The sequence below is a fragment of the Ixodes scapularis genome, unplaced genomic scaffold (assembly GCF_016920785.2).
Source record: "Ixodes scapularis isolate PalLabHiFi unplaced genomic scaffold, ASM1692078v2 PGA_scaffold8__174_contigs__length_109621045, whole genome shotgun sequence".
Taxonomy (NCBI): Eukaryota; Metazoa; Arthropoda; class Arachnida; order Ixodida; family Ixodidae; genus Ixodes; species Ixodes scapularis.
This window is the reverse complement of record NW_024609883.1, coordinates 36,196,949-36,215,668: the sequence shown is the minus strand read 5'-3', so window position 1 is coordinate 36,215,668 and position 18,720 is coordinate 36,196,949. Positions and strand designations below refer to the sequence as shown.

Here is an 18,720-nt window from a genome sequence, read left to right as displayed (position 1 = left end):
TAGCGGTCGAGAAATGTAATGCAGCGAAATAAAATAATTGAACGAGTAATGTCTCTTTTGCAAAGTAAGTAACCCATGTAAGAGTCGTGAAGCATCAGAACTGTTCGCGTAATGAGATTCAATGAGATAATTTGAAGGTCAAGCAAAAACGTCTAAAAGCCATATAATTACAAGGGGAAAAAAATTGGTGCGCATATTTTAGCAGAAATCTTTAATCCATTTTAAAATAGATGGAAGGCTACACGTCGAGTAAGTCTGTTGATCCGATTTCTTGTTATATGAAACAAATCGGAAATTACCTGAACAGATTTGGGCATGCCGAAGACGCTTCTAAAGATGGGCAAGATGATGCTCTGATATTCGTCCACAGTACTCTCCTCGATGATGAAAAGAAGCGGCTGAAGGGCAGCTGCTAAGACCTCTGGAGACTGCAGCTCCATCTTCAACGACGGCAGCACATGTTGCCACCACAATTTCTGAAAAAAAGAAAAAAAACATTTGAGCATGAAGCTGTCGCATATAACTTTATTAGATTTCTCAGAGCATGCATGCGCGTGCTCGTTACACTAATACTGGTTTTTTTATAAAAGATAAGTAGCTCTACTAATGAAACAAGTAAACAAGTTAGAGTTGGCCTGTTTCTCGCAGTCATCGGTGTTCCGACAAAGTGATGTCCATGAACTCGCATCGCTGCGCCGTCCGTGATCTAAGAACGTCTGCGACTTCAGTGGACTCCAGAACACGAAGATAAGCAATCGCAACTAACAATAGAGGTATATCAGCAAATTACAAAGCCAATAGTACAATTAGATCCGAAAATGCCCGGTGTGCCCGAACCATGTGGAAGTGAAACGTAATTCTGATTATCGCGATGCACATCGAACTTTTCAGGTCTACTCGAATTCTTAACTTCGTCCTTCGCAGGGATGTTTCTGCTGTTCGTCGTGATTCGTTTTCCCGTGTTATGCAGGAAAGTGAACTCGCATTCCTCTTTTCTTTTTTTAGAGTGAACAGGGTGTCCCAAAAAATGAGTGTGTGTTTGTGTTTTTTTTTCAGCAAACGTAGACTATAGGCATCGCCGAATGCTCATTGTTCACATGAATGTAGATTTAGCATTTCGACCCACATGCCAAAAAAATTCAGAGCTAACCCTTATCGTATTCAAAAGTTATGAGTGATGTTATAAAATTTTCGATGGAAAAATGCGCGGCCGACGAAACTCTCAAACACATACAGGGTGATTCAAGGAGTTGCCAGGCTCTTTAAATCAACCGCAAAATTCGGTTTCTTAACCTGTCGCGTTCCGAGTTTGTGCAGTGTTGCCCACAGATGGTGCATCTTTTTTTTTTTTTTGGTAAAATTTGCAAAGAGCAGACTTACCTGAGGAAAAAGTAGAGAACGAAAAAGGTTTAGCTCCTAGGGAAAACAAAGCGAAGCCACCGGTCTTCAAAAAATACGGCGCCGCTTCGCATGGGAGACAAGAGATGGCGCAAGCGGTCGCGATGCCAACTGCTGCCAACGAACGAGCTTACGTCGCCGAGAGCCGGCGTCTTTAGCAGACGATCGTTCCGACCCAAAAGCGGTGCGCGTTCCGCAGGCGGCGACAGTCGCAGAAACAAACACAGGCGCGGTAACAACAAGGAACTGCAAAGCAGGCGACATCAGTACCCCGAAAAAAGTCAAACTATCCCGACAAAAAATTTTTTAATCGAGTATCTGGCCATTTAATACATAGAGTTATTATAATGTACGCTAGAGGTTCAACTGGCGCTAGTGTCTATGCGACTTCCGGGAGGCAAATTGAAGCAGACAGCAACCAGTCTACTTTTGCGGTGCTCCCGTGCATTCCTATGGGAAAACGCGCGTGAAATTTGTCTCTTCGCCGGAAAATAACATGAATAACTTCTATTATTTCGGTTGTACCGGATAGTATGCACATTTATTAATAATGTAAAAGTATAATCGCTTTAATTACCGCATTTTTCTTTACCACTGAGCGATGTTAAGCTTCGCTATATTTCAGGCCCAAACCTATGTTCCATGGCAGGTATGTAAAAACGAGCGACGATTTTAAGCAAACTAACGATCAAAAAGAATGTAAAGTGTGTTCAAGGTTCGCTAGCATTGCGGTGGCGCTTATATATATTGCTAATATGCCCGTTCTGTCATTCTATGAAGATGACTCCGTCGTGCATCTTTACGATCGTTTAATAAAACATTTGAATGTAAAAAACAAAGTACGTGGACTACGAAAGGTGCGCCTTTTTATTATTTCCTATGTCGGGCAGTTCTTATCGGGCACCTGTTCTCTGACTTCTCCCTATTTGCAAAGATTTGGAGCGTGCGGTTGATGATTTGAACCGAGAACATGCATCTTTGCACATATTCATGAGCAGAAAAAACAAAGCAGTACTTATTTATTGCAGATCGGACTATATTACGTGGCTTTCAATTTATTTTGATCGCCTGCATGCACAAGGAGTTACTTATCCAGTGTTACTGGGTAGTTTTTGCCGTCTCTCTTGGTTTTCCACATGTCCTTCGTTCGTTTGACACGTATATCCCCCATCGTGGAAAGCGCCGATGCCGTGTTCGCGCTAACAGTGTCCGACAGTGCACATAAATACATGTACGAAGCGGTTTTAGCACCGTTTTTCATGCTATGAATTTCAAATAAAAACGCCGTAACTGACCAATTATTTCGTCTCAGTGACTGAGAAATGTTCCAATGTGCCAGTACGTACGAAATATTCGTGATATTTGCTCTTATAATCGAGCGCAGCGAGAAAATGTACTCGCTTTTCCCCATAGAAATGCATTACCGGAAGTCAATTTCCGACTGGTTGCTGTCTGCTTCAATTTGCAGCAGCACACTAGCGCCACTTGAACCTCTAGCGTACATTATAATAACTCTATGATTTAATATGTTTTATCAGTAAGAATGATAAAATAATGCATTGGCAAGTGATATCAAAAAAGCTCTTGGCCCTTTTGAGTCGAAACGATCGTCTGCTAAAGACGCCAACTTTCGGCAACGAATACTCGTTCGTTGGCGACACTTCGCATCGCGACCGCTTGCGCCATCTCTTGTCTTCCGTGCGAAGCGGCGCCGTATTGTTTGAAGACCGGAGGCTTCGCTGCGTTTCCATAGAAGCAAAGCCTTCTTCTTTCTTTACTTTTTCCTAAGGTAAGTTCGCCCTTTGCCAAATTTACAAAAAAAAAAAAACAAAAAAAAAAACGCCATCTGTGGGCAACGCTGCACAAAGTCGCAGCGCGATAAGTTCAGAAACCGAATTTTGCGGTGAATTTAAAAAGCTTGACTGCTCCTTGAATCACCCAGTAGAGTTCACTGGTGCGGCAGTTAACGAAAACATGCAAAAAAGGGCTCAATTTTGCCAGTTAAATTTTCAGAAACTCACTCATAACGTTGGAATGAGATAACGAATGTTTTATAAACATTGGTATCTGGTTTAAACCGCTATCACTGTATTGAGCGGAGAATGGAGGCTGGACAATGCATACTTTATTTTCACGGTAAAAAAACAAAAACAAAAAAAAACTAAATGTAATATATTTTTGGGACACGTTGTATATACCTCTATAAAGCGAGGTGCAGAGATGAACACAACTGCTGCGTCAGTGTTCGGCTACCAGCCAAGGTCAGGGATATAACCAATTAATCCAGGTTTTTGTTGTCCGCATACGTTTAGTTATCAGCTTAGTCGCTAGGGGCGTCACGGTTCTATCTCTTCCCCAACACCCGAGTCTCGGATAGTGAAGATACGGCAGGGAATTCGTAATCGATAGAAACAAAATACCATTCTCTGCAAATCAGAGTCGGAAAGAAGCTCGGAGCTTGAAACAAAACGGTAAGCAACAGGTGACTATATAATGGTTTCTCGTGTTCTGCTTCACAACGTAACTACCCTTCCGGACGCCAACCGTCGTTCGCGCTTTCACCGTTTAGTGAGAGGAGTGCCCGTGCAGTGATGTACACGTTCCTAAAAAAAAAAGAAAAAGGAACGAAAGATCGTTCCTCGTTCTTTCTGATTTTTGGAACGCGTTCCCGTTACGAGCTCAATCTGTGAACAAGGAACTCGTTCCTGTTAAAGTTAAAACAAGATGGAAAGTATCGTTTCATATAGATTACATTTGTATTTTGATGATTACCATATTCAGTTAGATACAAACAAGTTTTCTTATTTTTTTATATATTCTATCAAATGGGAACATGCGAATTTGAATGCCGTGATAGAACGGCACCAGGAGAAAAAAACAAGCGGAAGCAGGGTTTCATTTCTTCATATATTCACCTTTAAGAATCTCAGCTTTTAGCCATATAGAAGGTTGTGGCGAGCGATTCAGACGAGCCAAATTTACTGTTATCCCAGATATCACGAGCGTTTTACAACAACCTCACAGGCTTCAATCTAACAAAGTCGCATATTCGAACTTAATAACAGTTTCTTTTCGATGCTGCTGTCCGCAAGGCGAGCAAATGAAGAAGAGGGTAGGGCTTTTGAAAGGTCAATCTTGAAAGCTACAAGTCCTTCCTCGTGAAGGTTGAATTCGTTGTACACTTTGAAGGTTGGGGACAAGGGGAGAATGAATAATGATTAATTCTTATGTATCCTTTAAATGACAAATGTTCGGGATACAAAAGTGTGTTCGATGTTCGGTAACCTGTCATTTTGTTGCAACTGTAGGTCTCTTTGCGGAAGTTCAGTGAGGGCGGTAGTCGACCTTAGATTTCTGGGTGTATAAGAACTCGTGAAAGCAAAGAAAAAAGCTATTAAGTTACCAATGTTCAGGATACAAGGGTGTATTCGATGTTTGGTAACCTGTATTTTTGTTGTTTTTGTTGTCACTGTAGATCTTCCTGTGGAAGTTCAGTGATGGTTGTAGTCGGCCTTAGATTTATGAGTGTATAAGGATTCGTGGAAGCAAAGACTGAGTTTGAAACGTCCCTCTTTCTGTGTCAATCTTGTTCGACTAACAGTTTTGCCGAAAATAATTCATGGAGAAGGGGAACAAAGGGACAAAGCAGAAACACATTTCTCGAAACACCGGGACCTCTCCATTTCCAATGGAGCGCTCTACCAACTATCCTTATTCATGAATTATTTTCACCATTTTTGTACAGCTCGATTGCACCTTTCCTTTTAATTGAATTATAATCATAACAGTGTTGTTTCTTGTACTGTAGTCTCGGGTACTGAAAAAAGAATTGATGTCCACAAGCTTTCCTTCACCCAACTGTTACCAAGCGAGGACCATACAAAATAAACCCTAAGATAAATAACCAAAAAGCTAACCAGATCCTACTCTTCGTAAATATATAGTTTTTATACTTTAAATATTTTCGTCTTTGAAATAAAATAAAATTACCCCACTGGACAAAGGAAAGAAACGCCGTTTCTATTTCCGTTTCAGTAAAAATGTAACGCGTTCCCGTTCCAGTTCCACCGATGCAAAATGGAATGGCGACGTTCCTTCGTTCTTTCTAAAAAGAACGAGTTCCAGGAACGCCGTTCCGAACAGAACCGAACCCGTGCATGCTTTAAACTCTTCTGGATCTCGTAATTCACCAAACCCCACTTTGTGGATCACAGCGATTTGGCTCGCCGAGTACCTTTTGGGGACACGGGGCACACAGAGAGTCTTAGAGTACAGGAGACAGGCAACGCGACTGGGCACATAGCCACATACGACGCTCGTGTGGCTATTCGGCGTGCAAGGTCTCCAGACCGTGCATTTGTTTACCTCTCAAGCCCGCCGTAATGCTTTCGTTTCCCCCAACCTCAACCAATTATGACACGAGCTTGGCTGCTTTGTCATCGCACGTTCCCTGGGCGTTAATTAATTTGCCATTTAATTTGTGTGCTCCTTGCTTTACGATGCGCCGGCGAACGCCTTTTGGAACACTTGCTCGCCGCATACTCCCTGAAAGCAGCACAAGAAATCCGGGAAGCGGCTTATGCACACACTTCTTCTCTTGTGGTTTGCTTTTCGGCAGCCTTATCGGATAATGACGCAATCTTATTGGCTTCCAATCGATAATAAGATGCTGAAAAATCACCTCCCCACCCACATTTCTTCAGCCATCCTTGACTATTGTCGGATTGCTTTAACAGGAACCGTACACAATAGGGGTAATTGATAGGAATACGACCGCAACTGAATTCCGCCAAAAACTGTCGTTGACATTGGCGTTTTATTATTCTCGACTGGGTTTTGAAATTATAGGTTACGGTTCGCAAGAAGAAACTTCCCTAATTGCGTCACATCACGCATGTTTGTATCAATCTAAAGCCTGGTTCATACAATTGGGTTTTGAACATTTGCGTGACGACTACTGGCGTTCCACAACGACGCGTTGCGGGGACTTAGGTTATCATAAGCACCACAATGTAGCGAGCAGTCATATGCAGCTGCAACGTACTGTGTCACACACAAATGCAAATAATCCGAACCAGAATTAAGCGTACAATGCGGCGCAGAGCTAATCCTCAATCTATCCAAAAAAAGTATAAATGAATGGATGGATTGCCATGCCGTTTGCAGAAGGCGGTATCTTGCGCCACCTAGGCTAGAAAAACGTACACTCCTATATTAAAAGTTGCTCTAAATTCCGTCTCTCGTTAAAAAATATCTAACTCACCAATGCTTCTGCAATCTCACACTTCTCTAAACCTTTCATACCAAACTTTTTTTTTTTTTTATCGTCAAACTATGTCGATGATGTTGGGACTACGACCGTGACCCGGGGCAGTCTAAAGACAGTTCAAATAACGCCATTTCTAATAAAACAAATTCAGAGCAAAAAAGGATTCGAAACGGCTCAATCCAGAACCGACCAAGACAACACGACAAACGAAAAACAACAAAACAGTTCGATAAACCTCAAAGGGAAGGGAAAAGGGGAGGCATGAACTTCCAGCTACTCGCCCACCTGGTGCCGGCTGCAGAATTTAATAGACGTAACATGGGCGACATCTGGCCCTGACATCGTTTCCCTCCTGCGCAGTCAGCCTCGGCCAATGCCGGCCACAGCCCGTCAGAGCAACCTCGGAAAGCGAGTCAAGACGCTCAGATGTCATATTTTCCCCGAGACAACAAAACGTCCCAAAAGAAAAAAGAAAACAAAAAAACACAAGTCGAAACACACACAAGTTTGGAAAAGAGGAAGGTTGTCCTTTCAGACGAAGGATTTGCCTCTACTTGGTCTCGTCTTACGATGCACCGCAACGGACGCTAGGAGCAATTCCAGCCAATCCTTCGAAGACAACGCACCACGTGACTATACGGGCCCTGCGCGTTGCCGCTTCACAAACCCCAGGTCGCGTGACACTCGCATGGCATTCGATTGGTTCCGACGGCTTGTTTCAGGATCCTCTGCGGTCCATCGTAAAATAAAACCCGACTACAGATAACTCTCAATGTATATTTCGGGTTCCGTTCCTGCTTAAGATGGACCACTACGAATGCTGCGTAAGTCGTGCCAAACCAATCCGGCGCTGCCAGCCTGTGACGTCATTTTCGTTTTTGATCCTAGCGATAGGCTGCGCGTGGCATCACGTGACAAATTGGCGGTGCTTGGTGGGCTAGTGTAGCGGGGAATCTTTCCACGAGGTTCGACCGGCGGTGAAGCGATGCGGAGCTCGGCTCTCGCAAAGGTTTTGCCCGCTCTTATCGTCGAAGGTAGGTTTTTTTTTTTGTTGTTGTCGTCGTTGTTTTTTATTGTCCCGCTTCTTTGGAGATCGCAGGATCTGGCGAGGCTGTCAACGCAGGACCAGAGCTTCGGAGCGTGCACGGGATTCCAAATAACGTCGGCGTTTGGCGTGAGAGATGAAGAAAAAAAAAATATAATAGCGAAAGCAAAACGGGAAACGAATGCAAGCAGGTTGGCCATGGAATCTCCTCACGTGAAAGTTCGAGCGGAAGAGAAGGTGGCAGGCGGTTCTTCCGTATTCCCTGCGCCGATTTGGAGCTGTCACTGCGTTCAATTTCGGCGTGGTGCTGAATAGGAATTTAGCAGCTTGCTGGGCTGACGCGATCTACCTCTCCCCCTGTCAAGTTCATTTGGAAAGAATTCGCCCCGGATTCGTAACTACATTTCAACTTCTGCATGCGCGATTTTTTTTCTTTTTTGCAACGCAGATTTATGATGATATGTTTCTTTTTTTTTTTCTTTTGTTGGTCTGAACGCGTTGCCATTTTGAAAACGCTGGAGGGGTGATGGTTTTGAGGAGAGACATGTATACCCTATTTTTTTTTGGTAACGTTGGTGGGAGTAGTAGTCATATTTATTTGAGGTAGATAGAACCCCGTTTAAACATATAAGTTAAAATATTTTACTCCTTTATCTTGGTACATTTTGCGTAAAACGAAGTGTACAATGACGGTAGCTTCCGCCAGTTTAGTCTGACCCCACCGAAGTCACTGACGGCTTCATAAACGCGGGGCTTGGCGGTTCCAGGTCGTCTTAATATCGCTCCAAAGCAAATCAGATTCGGCCTTTAGACAATAAGAACGTCTAGAAAACTAATCAGGAAGCCAAATGTGCAAACCTAATATGCCGAGCCCTGATTTTCATGAGTTGTCAGAGAATATAATAAATCAACTAAAATAAGCCTGTGCAATCACCGGAAATGTCCTTTGCTGGTAAGATGTAGAAAAAGGTAAGACACCTAATATTTACCCTAAGACTGGGGAGCAAGAAAAGACAAAAGCAACCCAAACCTTTTATTCTATATTTTGGTAGCAAGATTTTGAGCGTATAAATTACAAGTATTCAATACGGTGAGTAAATTGTACTTTTAGATATTACGAGGTAACAAACACCATAAGTTATCTCTTTCGTCCCGAATTTCAGAGTCTGTTAACTTTTCCCACCAATCATATCTCATCCCAAAGGCAAGTTATATATCAACTAAAAAATAAAAATTTCAAATTCAGCTGATCAATTTAAACAGAATCACATCAGCACCACGTGTGGATTTTTAAATTGACAGCGATTTTTGTTTAAAAAAAGGTACTGGGAAAGAGGCCTCAAAGCAAGTCTCAAAACTTCTTAAATTTCCGGTCAAAACTGCCTCGCTATTTACCGGATACGATGAAGAAAATTCACCGCAGAAACGTAAAGGAAAACTGAAGCTGTTCTGTAATTAAGTAAAAACACTTAAACGGGGCGTGAAAGTGGTCTATTGTTGGTGCATTATTAAAACTTTATACATCTTTATTTTTTTTCATTTCTGTTCCTCGCAGAAATAAACTACAGTTGCCAGTCAGCGTTGTGTTCGTTCACTTCTCTTTCTTGTCCTTTTTTAAGTTCGCGCTGTTTCCAAGTTTTAAAAACACTTAAATCGTCTTCATTTGGCCTCGAGCATCACGAATATCGAGATTACTATTCAATTTGGTGCATAGAAGCTGCAGAATATCATTTTCAAAGTACTGCCAAAGTTCCTACCCGGAGCGTTACGTCATTAAAGGGGTTTTCGGAATCTCCGCTCTCTCGCATTTTCAGTGCCTATCAAAGCTACGCACGCGCACTCTTGCTATTAAAAAAGAAAATCATAAAAAGACGGAACGACTGGTGTCAGTGCGGGGGAATAGATCTGGCAAGCCGGCAATTGCACACGCTGCCGCCCAGAGCGCTTGGCGGCCGAAATATCCTTTTATGACGCAACAACTAGTCGTAGGTTTTTCGTTTTTTTCTCGCGTGTAGTTACATCTTAAAGGAAAACGAACGTAATACACGGATTCACGGAATAGAAATACTTGAAAATTCACCTCTAAATCGTGTTCTCAAGAAATTTTTCAGCTTCCTAATGATGTGGCCGTAGTGGTGGTGATAGAATGCTAAGGTTTGAAAACACGATGTTACTTGGATCAAAAGAGAAAAGGGAACGACGAAAATTCTTGATGAGCCGAAGTCTATGTAAGCCTAATATACGTCAAATAAAGTATTAACACTCAGGGCGCCTGTATAAATTCATTGTGTGAAAAATACCTTTCAACGAGGACGACAGTTGTGTTTCCTTTTCTGGCGACGAGCCTTGTACACTGAAACAAAGCCTACAGGCACCGCGTTGTCGTTTCCTGATTTAGCGAATATCAGGCTGAGGTAGACGCGTCGGCTCCAAAATACAGTGTCTTTATTTTTTTTTATCTTTTGATCCGGGTATCGTCTTTTTCTCAAATTTTCACGTTCAGTGACAACCACTAGCATCACATTACTACAGAGTTTCAGATTTTTGCGACGGGTAACTTTATTATTCAGGCAAAAAAAAAGTTTTATTTTCTGGATTGGACCTGGTACAATAATAGCTCTCACGGAGGCTCTAATACTGCAGGCTTAGTGAGCTATTAGGCTAAGTGTACGTTCGTATTCAGCAAACTAAGGTGCTGGAAGGTAATTCAAGTTGCAATGTTATCTGCTCGGGAAAGCGCCACTTTGGTCGGAACCGCTAGGTTGGGTACGATAACTGCTCCACCCCGAACGCAACTTTAGCACAAAACTGTGAGCGAAATTCTGCTAGCCAAATATAAAGCCGCTTTTGTTTTCACAAAAATACTTCAATAGCATGGTTCTGCTTCTGCGTGCCGAAATGGTTTGTACTTCTTGTTTTTTTGGTCAGTGATGTACTCCGGATGTAACATTTCTACTTTGAGGTACAGCACTGCCTGAGCTTGATATTGTAGAAAGCGTTATCTCGTTAACAGTATAAAGCACATATAAAGAACACTTGAAGTAAAGTAAAAAGTAAATGAGAGGCTGTGTACTTCAAGTAAAATAGTAAGTACACTGTGTGCAATATACTTCAAGTAGAGCACTATAAACACAATGCATTTTCAAAGTAAAGTAGAAGTACTTTTTAACACAATCTTTCAGATGCCCCCTCTATACCTTGTTTTTATATGGTATGCTTTGCTTCAGGGGTAATCGGAGGAGCATCGTTTTTTTTCAGAAATGGCGACAAATATTGAATAAGGTCAAGTTGACATAGAGTAGTTGCATTATTCTTCCTGGCGAACTACTTAAAACAATCAGCTTATAAGGCACTTATTTGTATCGGTCTTATTGCCGCCATTACTTCACTCAGAGAATTGACCAGATGACGTCTTGAAAGACAATAGCGCATCTTCACATGACGATCCATCATTTTTTGTTTTCAATTTTGGGGAATGTACTATGAAGCTAAACGTTCGGCAGCCCTCTGCCTGGTTAGGAATAGACATAATGCGAAAATTAAGGACTCTAACCAAAGACTTAATAAACATTTACCCAGTTTCGAGACCAGTTCGGTTCCTTGTTCACGGGTGAGTGACGAAAAGAAAAAAACACGCGATACGGATGTAGGGGGCTTTGCTCTCGTCACGTAGTCCCGAGACGTAGCTGCTGGGCAGGGAGCCCGAAGAACGATTAACGTTCTCCTTTGTATGTTGGATAAAGCAAGACTCAACGAAGAGCCGCTTTCGCCGATTCCTCTCCAAGGCCAGCACGGTGCTTCCCTCGAAGTCGACTGTATGGCCGGCTGCTTGTGCGTGCTCTGCGAGGGCGCTTGCCTCCACATCCTTTTTCCGGACATCATATTTTGTATCTCGTGAGCCTCTCTGCGAAGTTCTTACTTTCGCCAACGTACGAGGCCGGGCAATCTTTGCAAGTTATGCGGTAGACCAAGTCTTGGGCCCTTTCTTTGGGGGGGGGGGGGGGGGGGGGGCAACCCTTCGGTAGGGGGAGGCGATGACCGATTGTCGACGCGGGCTTATGAGGCACCGCAATCCCGTAGCGACTGAGGACTCGAAAAGGTGCTTCGCTCGTGCAGCTAATGTAGGGGACACAGACGCGATCGGAAGGGGGACTGCTGCGCCCTAGGGGTGGATGCCTTCATTTCTCGAGTATCCTGATGAGTAAACCGTTTAGGGTAGCCGTTCTTGCAGAGATCCGATGTTACGACCTTGATTTCTTCCTGGAGACCCTTCTTTGTGGAGCACGTGGCGAAGGCGCGCCTGAAGAGTGCAGAGGCCACCGACGCTTTATGACATCGGGGATGGTGGGAATCAAACCCCAAGTATCTGCCAGTATGGGTTGGCTTCCTGTAAACAAAGAAGCTTAGCCCACTGCCACTCCTGGTTACCAGTACATCGAGAAAGGGAAGGGAACCCTTGTCTTCGCGTTCGACCGTGAATTGTAGCGACTCATCCACCGAGTTCAGGTGCTTTAGAAGACGATCCACCTCGCTGGTTTCAACGACGCAGAAACAGTCGTACAAGTAACGCAGGAACGTTCTGGATTTAGGCTCGAAAGTGTCGAGAGCCTTGCGTTCGATGACCTCCATTATGAGGTTTGCCATTGTCACAGATATGGCTTCCCCCATGGCTGTGCCGCTGGTTTGCTTGTAGTACTTCTCGCTAAATAAGAAGTATGTGCTGTTCAGGCAGAGCTCTTGTAGTCGACAAATCTCGTCAACCAATAGGCACGTTCTCTCCGGAAGTTTATCGTCTGCCGAGAGAGAACTTCTTGCAACAGATACCGGCAATATCACTGGGATGCTGGTGAACAAAGACACCACGTCAAAAGAGACGAGGCTCTCGTCGTCACATAGCTCTAAATCGGAAACAAGATCTATGAAATGACTAGAATTCTGCACGTACGTTGGAGTCTTTCCGGTGAGGGGTGAGAGAAACCTGTGGAGATATAGTTGGAGACGGCGCGCAAAGGTGACGTTGTGAAGTCCGCAATAGGTCGAAGTGGAACACCGGCCTTGTGTATTTTGGGGAGACCGTACAACGCCGGGATGGATCAGTTCCTGCAGATTAGCAAGTCAGGGTATTATTGGAAGATGATTGCCAGTGTTTTGTTGAGCGTTTCTTTGACTTTTCTCTTGGGATCTCTTGCCAAGGAAGTGTAGGCACTGCTGCCAAGGAGCTCAAGCAGCTTTTGTGGCCGTACGTCTCGCTGTCCATGACGAGGGTGGCGTTCCCCTTGTCTGCCCGAAACACTACGATGTTTTTGTCTTCCTTGAGGCGGCGCAAGGCCTGGTTTTCTTCTGCCGAAATATTGAGAGGTTTCCGCTGTACAGCCTGAGATATAACGCCGATTGCTTTTAATCGAGCCTTTTTGCGAGTAGACAGGTCCTACCCACGAAGACCGTCTTCGATGGACGCAACCATAGCGGGGAAGCGGAGCTTGCGAGTGGCTTAGTTAAAACGCCGGCCTCTTGCCAGTACTGATGTCTCTGAAGGGGAGAGCTCTCTCGATGAAAAATTGCACACGAACCTTGTGACGACTCCGCGGTGGCTGGAAGCTGAGTTGTCCTGCTGAAGTGCAGCCAGCTTTTTTGCATGTACCTGTTCTTTGGTCCGAGAGCACGTGGAAGCGGTGCCCCTGGTCAAAGCATCCAGGGCCTGGAACACCTCAGGTACTCGACGTTCCAGCTGTCGTCACATGAAGAAGAGTTCTACGTCTTTCCTTTTGATGGCGCTGTGGCATTCGTGGATCCGGGCACACAAAGGACTGCGTTCTGCCTGGTCGCTGACGCTATGTCCCTTAGTGGTGTGGACAAAACGCTTGAGGCCGAGGCTCTTGGGCACAAAGCCGAGGTCTTTGCACTTTTTGTTGAACGTAAGATGAGACTTGAAGGTGGTGATGGTTAACGAGATCTGCCGACTAGTTGAGCTCTGCTTGAGCAGCACAAACTTCTCATTTAGCGGGAAGTACTACAAGCAAACCAGCGGCACAGCCATGGGGGAAGCCATATCTGTGACAATGGCAAACCCCACAATGGAGGCCATCGAACGCAAGGCTCTCGACACTTTCGAGCCTAAACCCAGAATGTTCCTGCGTTACGTGGACGACTGTTACTGCGTCGTTAAAGCCAGTGAGGTGGATCGTCTTTTAAAGCACCTGAACTCGGTGGATGAGTCGCTACAATTCACGGTCGAACGCGAAGACAAAGGTTCCCTTGCCTTTCTGGATGTACTGGTAACCAGGAGTGGCAGTGGGCTAAGCTTCTTTGTTCACAGGAAGCCAACCCATACTGGCAGATACTTGGGGTTTGATTCCCAGCATCCCCTATGTCATAAAGCGTCGGTGGCCTCTGCACTCTTCAGGCGCGCCTTCGCCACCTGCTCCACAAAGAAGGGCCTCCAGGAAGAAATCAAAGTCGTAACATCGGATCTCCGCAAGAACGGCTACCCTAAACGGTTTATTCGCCGGATACTCGCGAAATCAAGGCATCCACCCCTACGGCGCAGCAGTGACTTATAAGCCCGGGTCGACAATCGGTCATCGCCTCCCCCTCCCGAAGGTTCAGCCCCCCAAAGAAAGGGCCTAAGGCTTGGTCTACCGCATACCATGCAAAGATTGCCCGGTCTCATACGTTGGCGAAAGCAAAAACTTCGCAGAGAGGCTCACGCGACACAAGTATGATGTCCGGAAGAAGGATGTGGAGGCAAGCGCCCTCGCGGAGCACGCAGATGCAGCCGGCCACACAGTCGACTTCGAGGAGAGCACCGTGCTGGCCTTGGAGAGGAATCGGCGAAAGCGGCTCTTTGTTGAGTCTTAGTTTATCCAACATACAAAGGGAACGTGAATCGTTCTTCGGGCTCCCTGCCCAGGAGCTACGTCTCGGGACTGCGTGACGTGAGCAAAGCCCCCTACCTCCGTATGGGCATTTAAGCGACGCGTGTTCTTTTCTTTACGTCATTCACCCGTGAATAAGGGACCGAACTGGTCCCGAAACGTCGGGTAAATGTTTATTAAATCTTTGATTAGAGTCTCTATTTTTCGGTTCAGTGTACTATGAAGTTTGGAGTTGTACTTTCCTGGGAAAAAATACTTTAGTTGTGTAAGAGTGTATGCTCAGAGAATGTACTTCAAATGAAGTATAAGTTTTCTAAACATGTTTGAAGTTCTACTTTAGGTACCACGAACTTAGAGTATGTTCCAAAAACTGCGTGTTTATTATATTTTTATGTAAAAACACGTTGGGGGGAATTAGTAAGATTTCTCAGACTATATCGAATTTCGGAAGACCTCTCTATTCTGAGCTTTGAGAGGAAAGGCAACGCGAAGAGGTCACTTTTGCGTTGCGCAGCGGGTGCTGCATTTTGTTGCCTCTTTTGAGTGAGGATACAGTTGGTACAAATCCTGTAGTGGGCGAGAGTGAATACATTGGGGAGAAGCGGGGACAAGCGCCTTCTTCAAATGAGTCAAGTCTCCGTGTGCTTCGGGACAAAAAGACACGCCAGTCTTTGGCGCTAATCACGCAGTTACTCGGCTTCACATGCGGCGTGTTTGTCCGCTCTCCGCGCCTCGTAGCAGGGTCATTGCAGTGGGGAGCTCGTGAAAACTTGAGTGGGTTTCGAACACTCCCAACCTCCCCCCCCCCCCCCCCCCGTTTTTCTGCCTACGCCACATGCTTCCCTTTCTTTGCAAATATCAGCTGATCTCCCAACATCTTATTCCTTTTTGTGCAGGGATGTTTGTCGATAAGCAGACCTACCACTAAATTTGTAATATAGTTTGTAATTGGAGTAGAAGTTACTCGGAAAAAGTAAACAAAGGGAACTACTAATTACAAAAATGAAAATGTTAACTGAAAGTTACTCTACTACTAAGAAAAATAGTTAAACTCCAGTAAATTGAGTAGAGTGATTGAACTACTTACGTATTATGCTAAATGCACGCTTCTAACTTCCCTCACTGCTGCAATCATGTACCAAGTTAGATAAGGACTTCCTGGACTTACAATACAGCATAATGTGCATCTTCCCAAAAGGTGAGCATTAATAATGCCTACTTTAACAAGTAAGTCCTGTTTTCATTACTTCATGGCCAGACAAAACTATTTCCCTAGAACGTCTACAACATTGGTGGTATCGGTACAGTCCCCGTAGTCCTGGTGGAAACCGGTGTTCTTAAACACGGTCACCCCTGCTCCGGTCAATGTTACAACTGAAGTAAAGTCTGTTTAAATGCACCATGAGGAAAATTTGAGTGAGGCTCTTCCTGAGGACAATATGGGCTTCAATGTCAAATACGTACCTGTCCTTTCGAAGCGCGACCTCAATTACATGCTCCAATGCTCGCAAAAACAAAAATATATTTTTATTTGCATTTTTATTTCGGCTTTCATTTAGAAGAATGCGATCAAAGACACGTCTATGGGAGCGGCTTAGGTGCAGTCACTGATATCTTAAAAATAAATCGGTGAAGCGAGCCGTCTTATTTACACAAACCAAGAAGCGTGACCATAATAGGCCATACCCTACGCTTGAGAATGGGGTGACTCTAGTGAGTGAAAAATGTGGAGGAAGGAAATATTGAGGCAGCTTTTTGAAAGCGCCGAAACATCTGAGCCAACAACAACACACGGCTTTTCATTATATTTGACGCGCCATGTTTAAAAAAAAAAATCCAATGCGATTGCTACACTGGAGGTAAAGTGTTAAATAGCATCACATGATAGCTTTCGATCATCTGAACTAAAGTTTCTCTGATATACAATTCATTGTATCTCTTTTGCTTCGTAGGAAAGAAGTAATCTTAGAAAGGTTAACTATAATGAATCTACTCTGTTCAAGGCCTTTATTATTTCTTGTTGTTTTAGTATATTTCACTTCTCATTTCCCTTCATTTTTTTTCCTTGAGACTAGACAGTATTGGTTTGTATTCAGTAAACGCTTTTGCTAGTTAAAAGTATTGAAACATCTTTCTTGCTTCCCCCTTCCTCCTATTTTCGTACCTCATATCCCTTCAAGTGAATGACTGCTGTAATAAACGTTAAAAGACGTTGCGAATGTATACTACTATCTCGCAAAATAAGTATTTAGAAAGTGCTCTTTAAGTTTAAATGATAGATTCCAGGATAATATCCAGATTGTCAATGCTACCTAGATACGAGCGGGACATGGGAGGTCGCGGTTTCTGAAGCTTTGTTCTGGGAAGCTTTTTTGTTTTGTTTTAATTGAAGAGGAGTGTTAGCACATTAACGTTTCGACTGGGCAGTATGAACTACAGGTTAGAAAAGCGAGCCTCGGCGCACAATATTTTATTTGCGAAACATATAACAAAACAAACGTGAAAATATATAATAAAAAAGTAACTATCGGGTAATAATTACCCCCATAAGCAGTTGTTCTATTCGTCGAACATAAATATCTTCTACTCAAGCACAAACTTTCATGTGTGTATGTGTTTTTATTTGTCGTTGTTTAGCTTTTTTATTTTATTTTTTTGGAAAGGGGGGGGGGGGGGAGTTGAGGGTGCCTTTTATTATTGAGCTAGGTTTGGCGCTGAGTGAGCTCACCTTGGGTATGTTTGGCAGCGCTGTCTTGAGGCTGTGATAGAAGTGAGACTTGTGCGTGGAGTCCTTCATCTGAATGACGTCGAGGTACTGAAGTCCGTGTACGGCAGGATCCATAAAATACTTAATCTGGACAAAGAGAAAGAAAGCGAAAGCGAGAGGTGGAGGAAAATCATTTGAATTACTTATATGTCCAAAGAAATAATATAAAGATAAAGAAACGGCATTGTCGACCCTTGAGACATTTTAGTCATTCCACTTCCGCAATACGATATTTTAATACCTCTGTTGTAGCATATTAAATATGCATAAATGAGAATAACAGGTATTGCATATCCGTGCTTAGTCGCGTGTATGATGCATAAATGTATAATTTAATTTATATAACTTGATTATTTGCTTACGTAAGCAAACTATGTCAGGAAGACACACAAATGATCAGTTGTCATAGTCATGTGCCTTCTAATATACATTTATGACTCATCAAAAAACAACTTAAGGAGAACCTGAAGGGGTTTTGTATTTGAGTAAAGACACTTAAATCACCTCTAGTGTGCCTCCACGATCATGAATATCGAGATTATTATCATTATTTTTTTAATTTGGTGCACGGAGGTTGCATAAGTTAATTTTCAAAGTACCACTAAAGTCACTCCTTCCCGAAGCGTTAGGCCAAAAAAAAAAAAGAAGAAAAAAAAAGAATTTTCGGAATATACGCTCTCGCGCATGTTCCGCGCATACCAAGGCCATGCACGCGCTGTCTTGCTATTTTCGAAAAGGTAAAAAAAGAAAAAAAAGCCACGACTGGTTTCAGTGCGGGAAAATATACCTGACAAGCTTACAACTGCACGCGCTACGCACACGAGCGACACTCGCTTGGCGCCCAAAAGATCGACCCTTTTATGACGTTTGACTGGTCGGAGGTTTTTCGTGTTTTGCACGTTTTGTTTCATCTTCGAAAAAAACAAACGTGATATTCAAATTCACGAAGAAAGGGTAATAGCACAGGCGAGCTGGTGAAGAACATCCATCGCAAACCGGAGACACGGCAAAATAAAAAGAGACTTCTGGTTGTCTTGTCTGTTCTTTTTTTATTTTGTCGTGTCTCCGGTTTACAGTGAATATTCAAATTCACGGTATAAAAATACTCTAGAATTTTCCTCTAACTCGTTTTTTTTTTCGAAAAACCTCTTTAGCTTCCCTTATCTTTATTGAATTCGATTTGATGCCGGAAGAGCAGAACGAATCACCTCCTGGTTTTCCAAAAATAGGTTCCTCGTCTCGCGAGAAAAGGTAAAAGGCAGAGTATCTGCCTTTTGCCCGTTTTCTGAGTTCCATTGTGTCAGAAATAAAGAAAGAAACAAATAGCACACCCCCGCAGCAAAAACCTAATATAAATTCGTCTTCT

The 18,720-nt window shown here is 43.6% G+C and overlaps 1 protein-coding gene across 1 annotated transcript in view; it reads right to left on the bottom strand.

Annotated features, from left to right (window-relative positions):
- The window catches only part of LOC8034337 (SCY1-like protein 2), a 172,946-nt gene that overhangs the window by 26,782 nt on the left and 127,444 nt on the right, over nt 1-18,720 (bottom strand). The window contains exons 9-10 of the mRNA XM_042286955.1: nt 17,316-17,441; nt 300-476 (exon numbers count right to left, since the gene is read on the bottom strand). Coding sequence (XP_042142889.1) covers nt 300-476; nt 17,316-17,441 — 303 coding nt within the window. The remainder of the gene's footprint in view (nt 1-299; nt 477-17,315; nt 17,442-18,720) is intronic.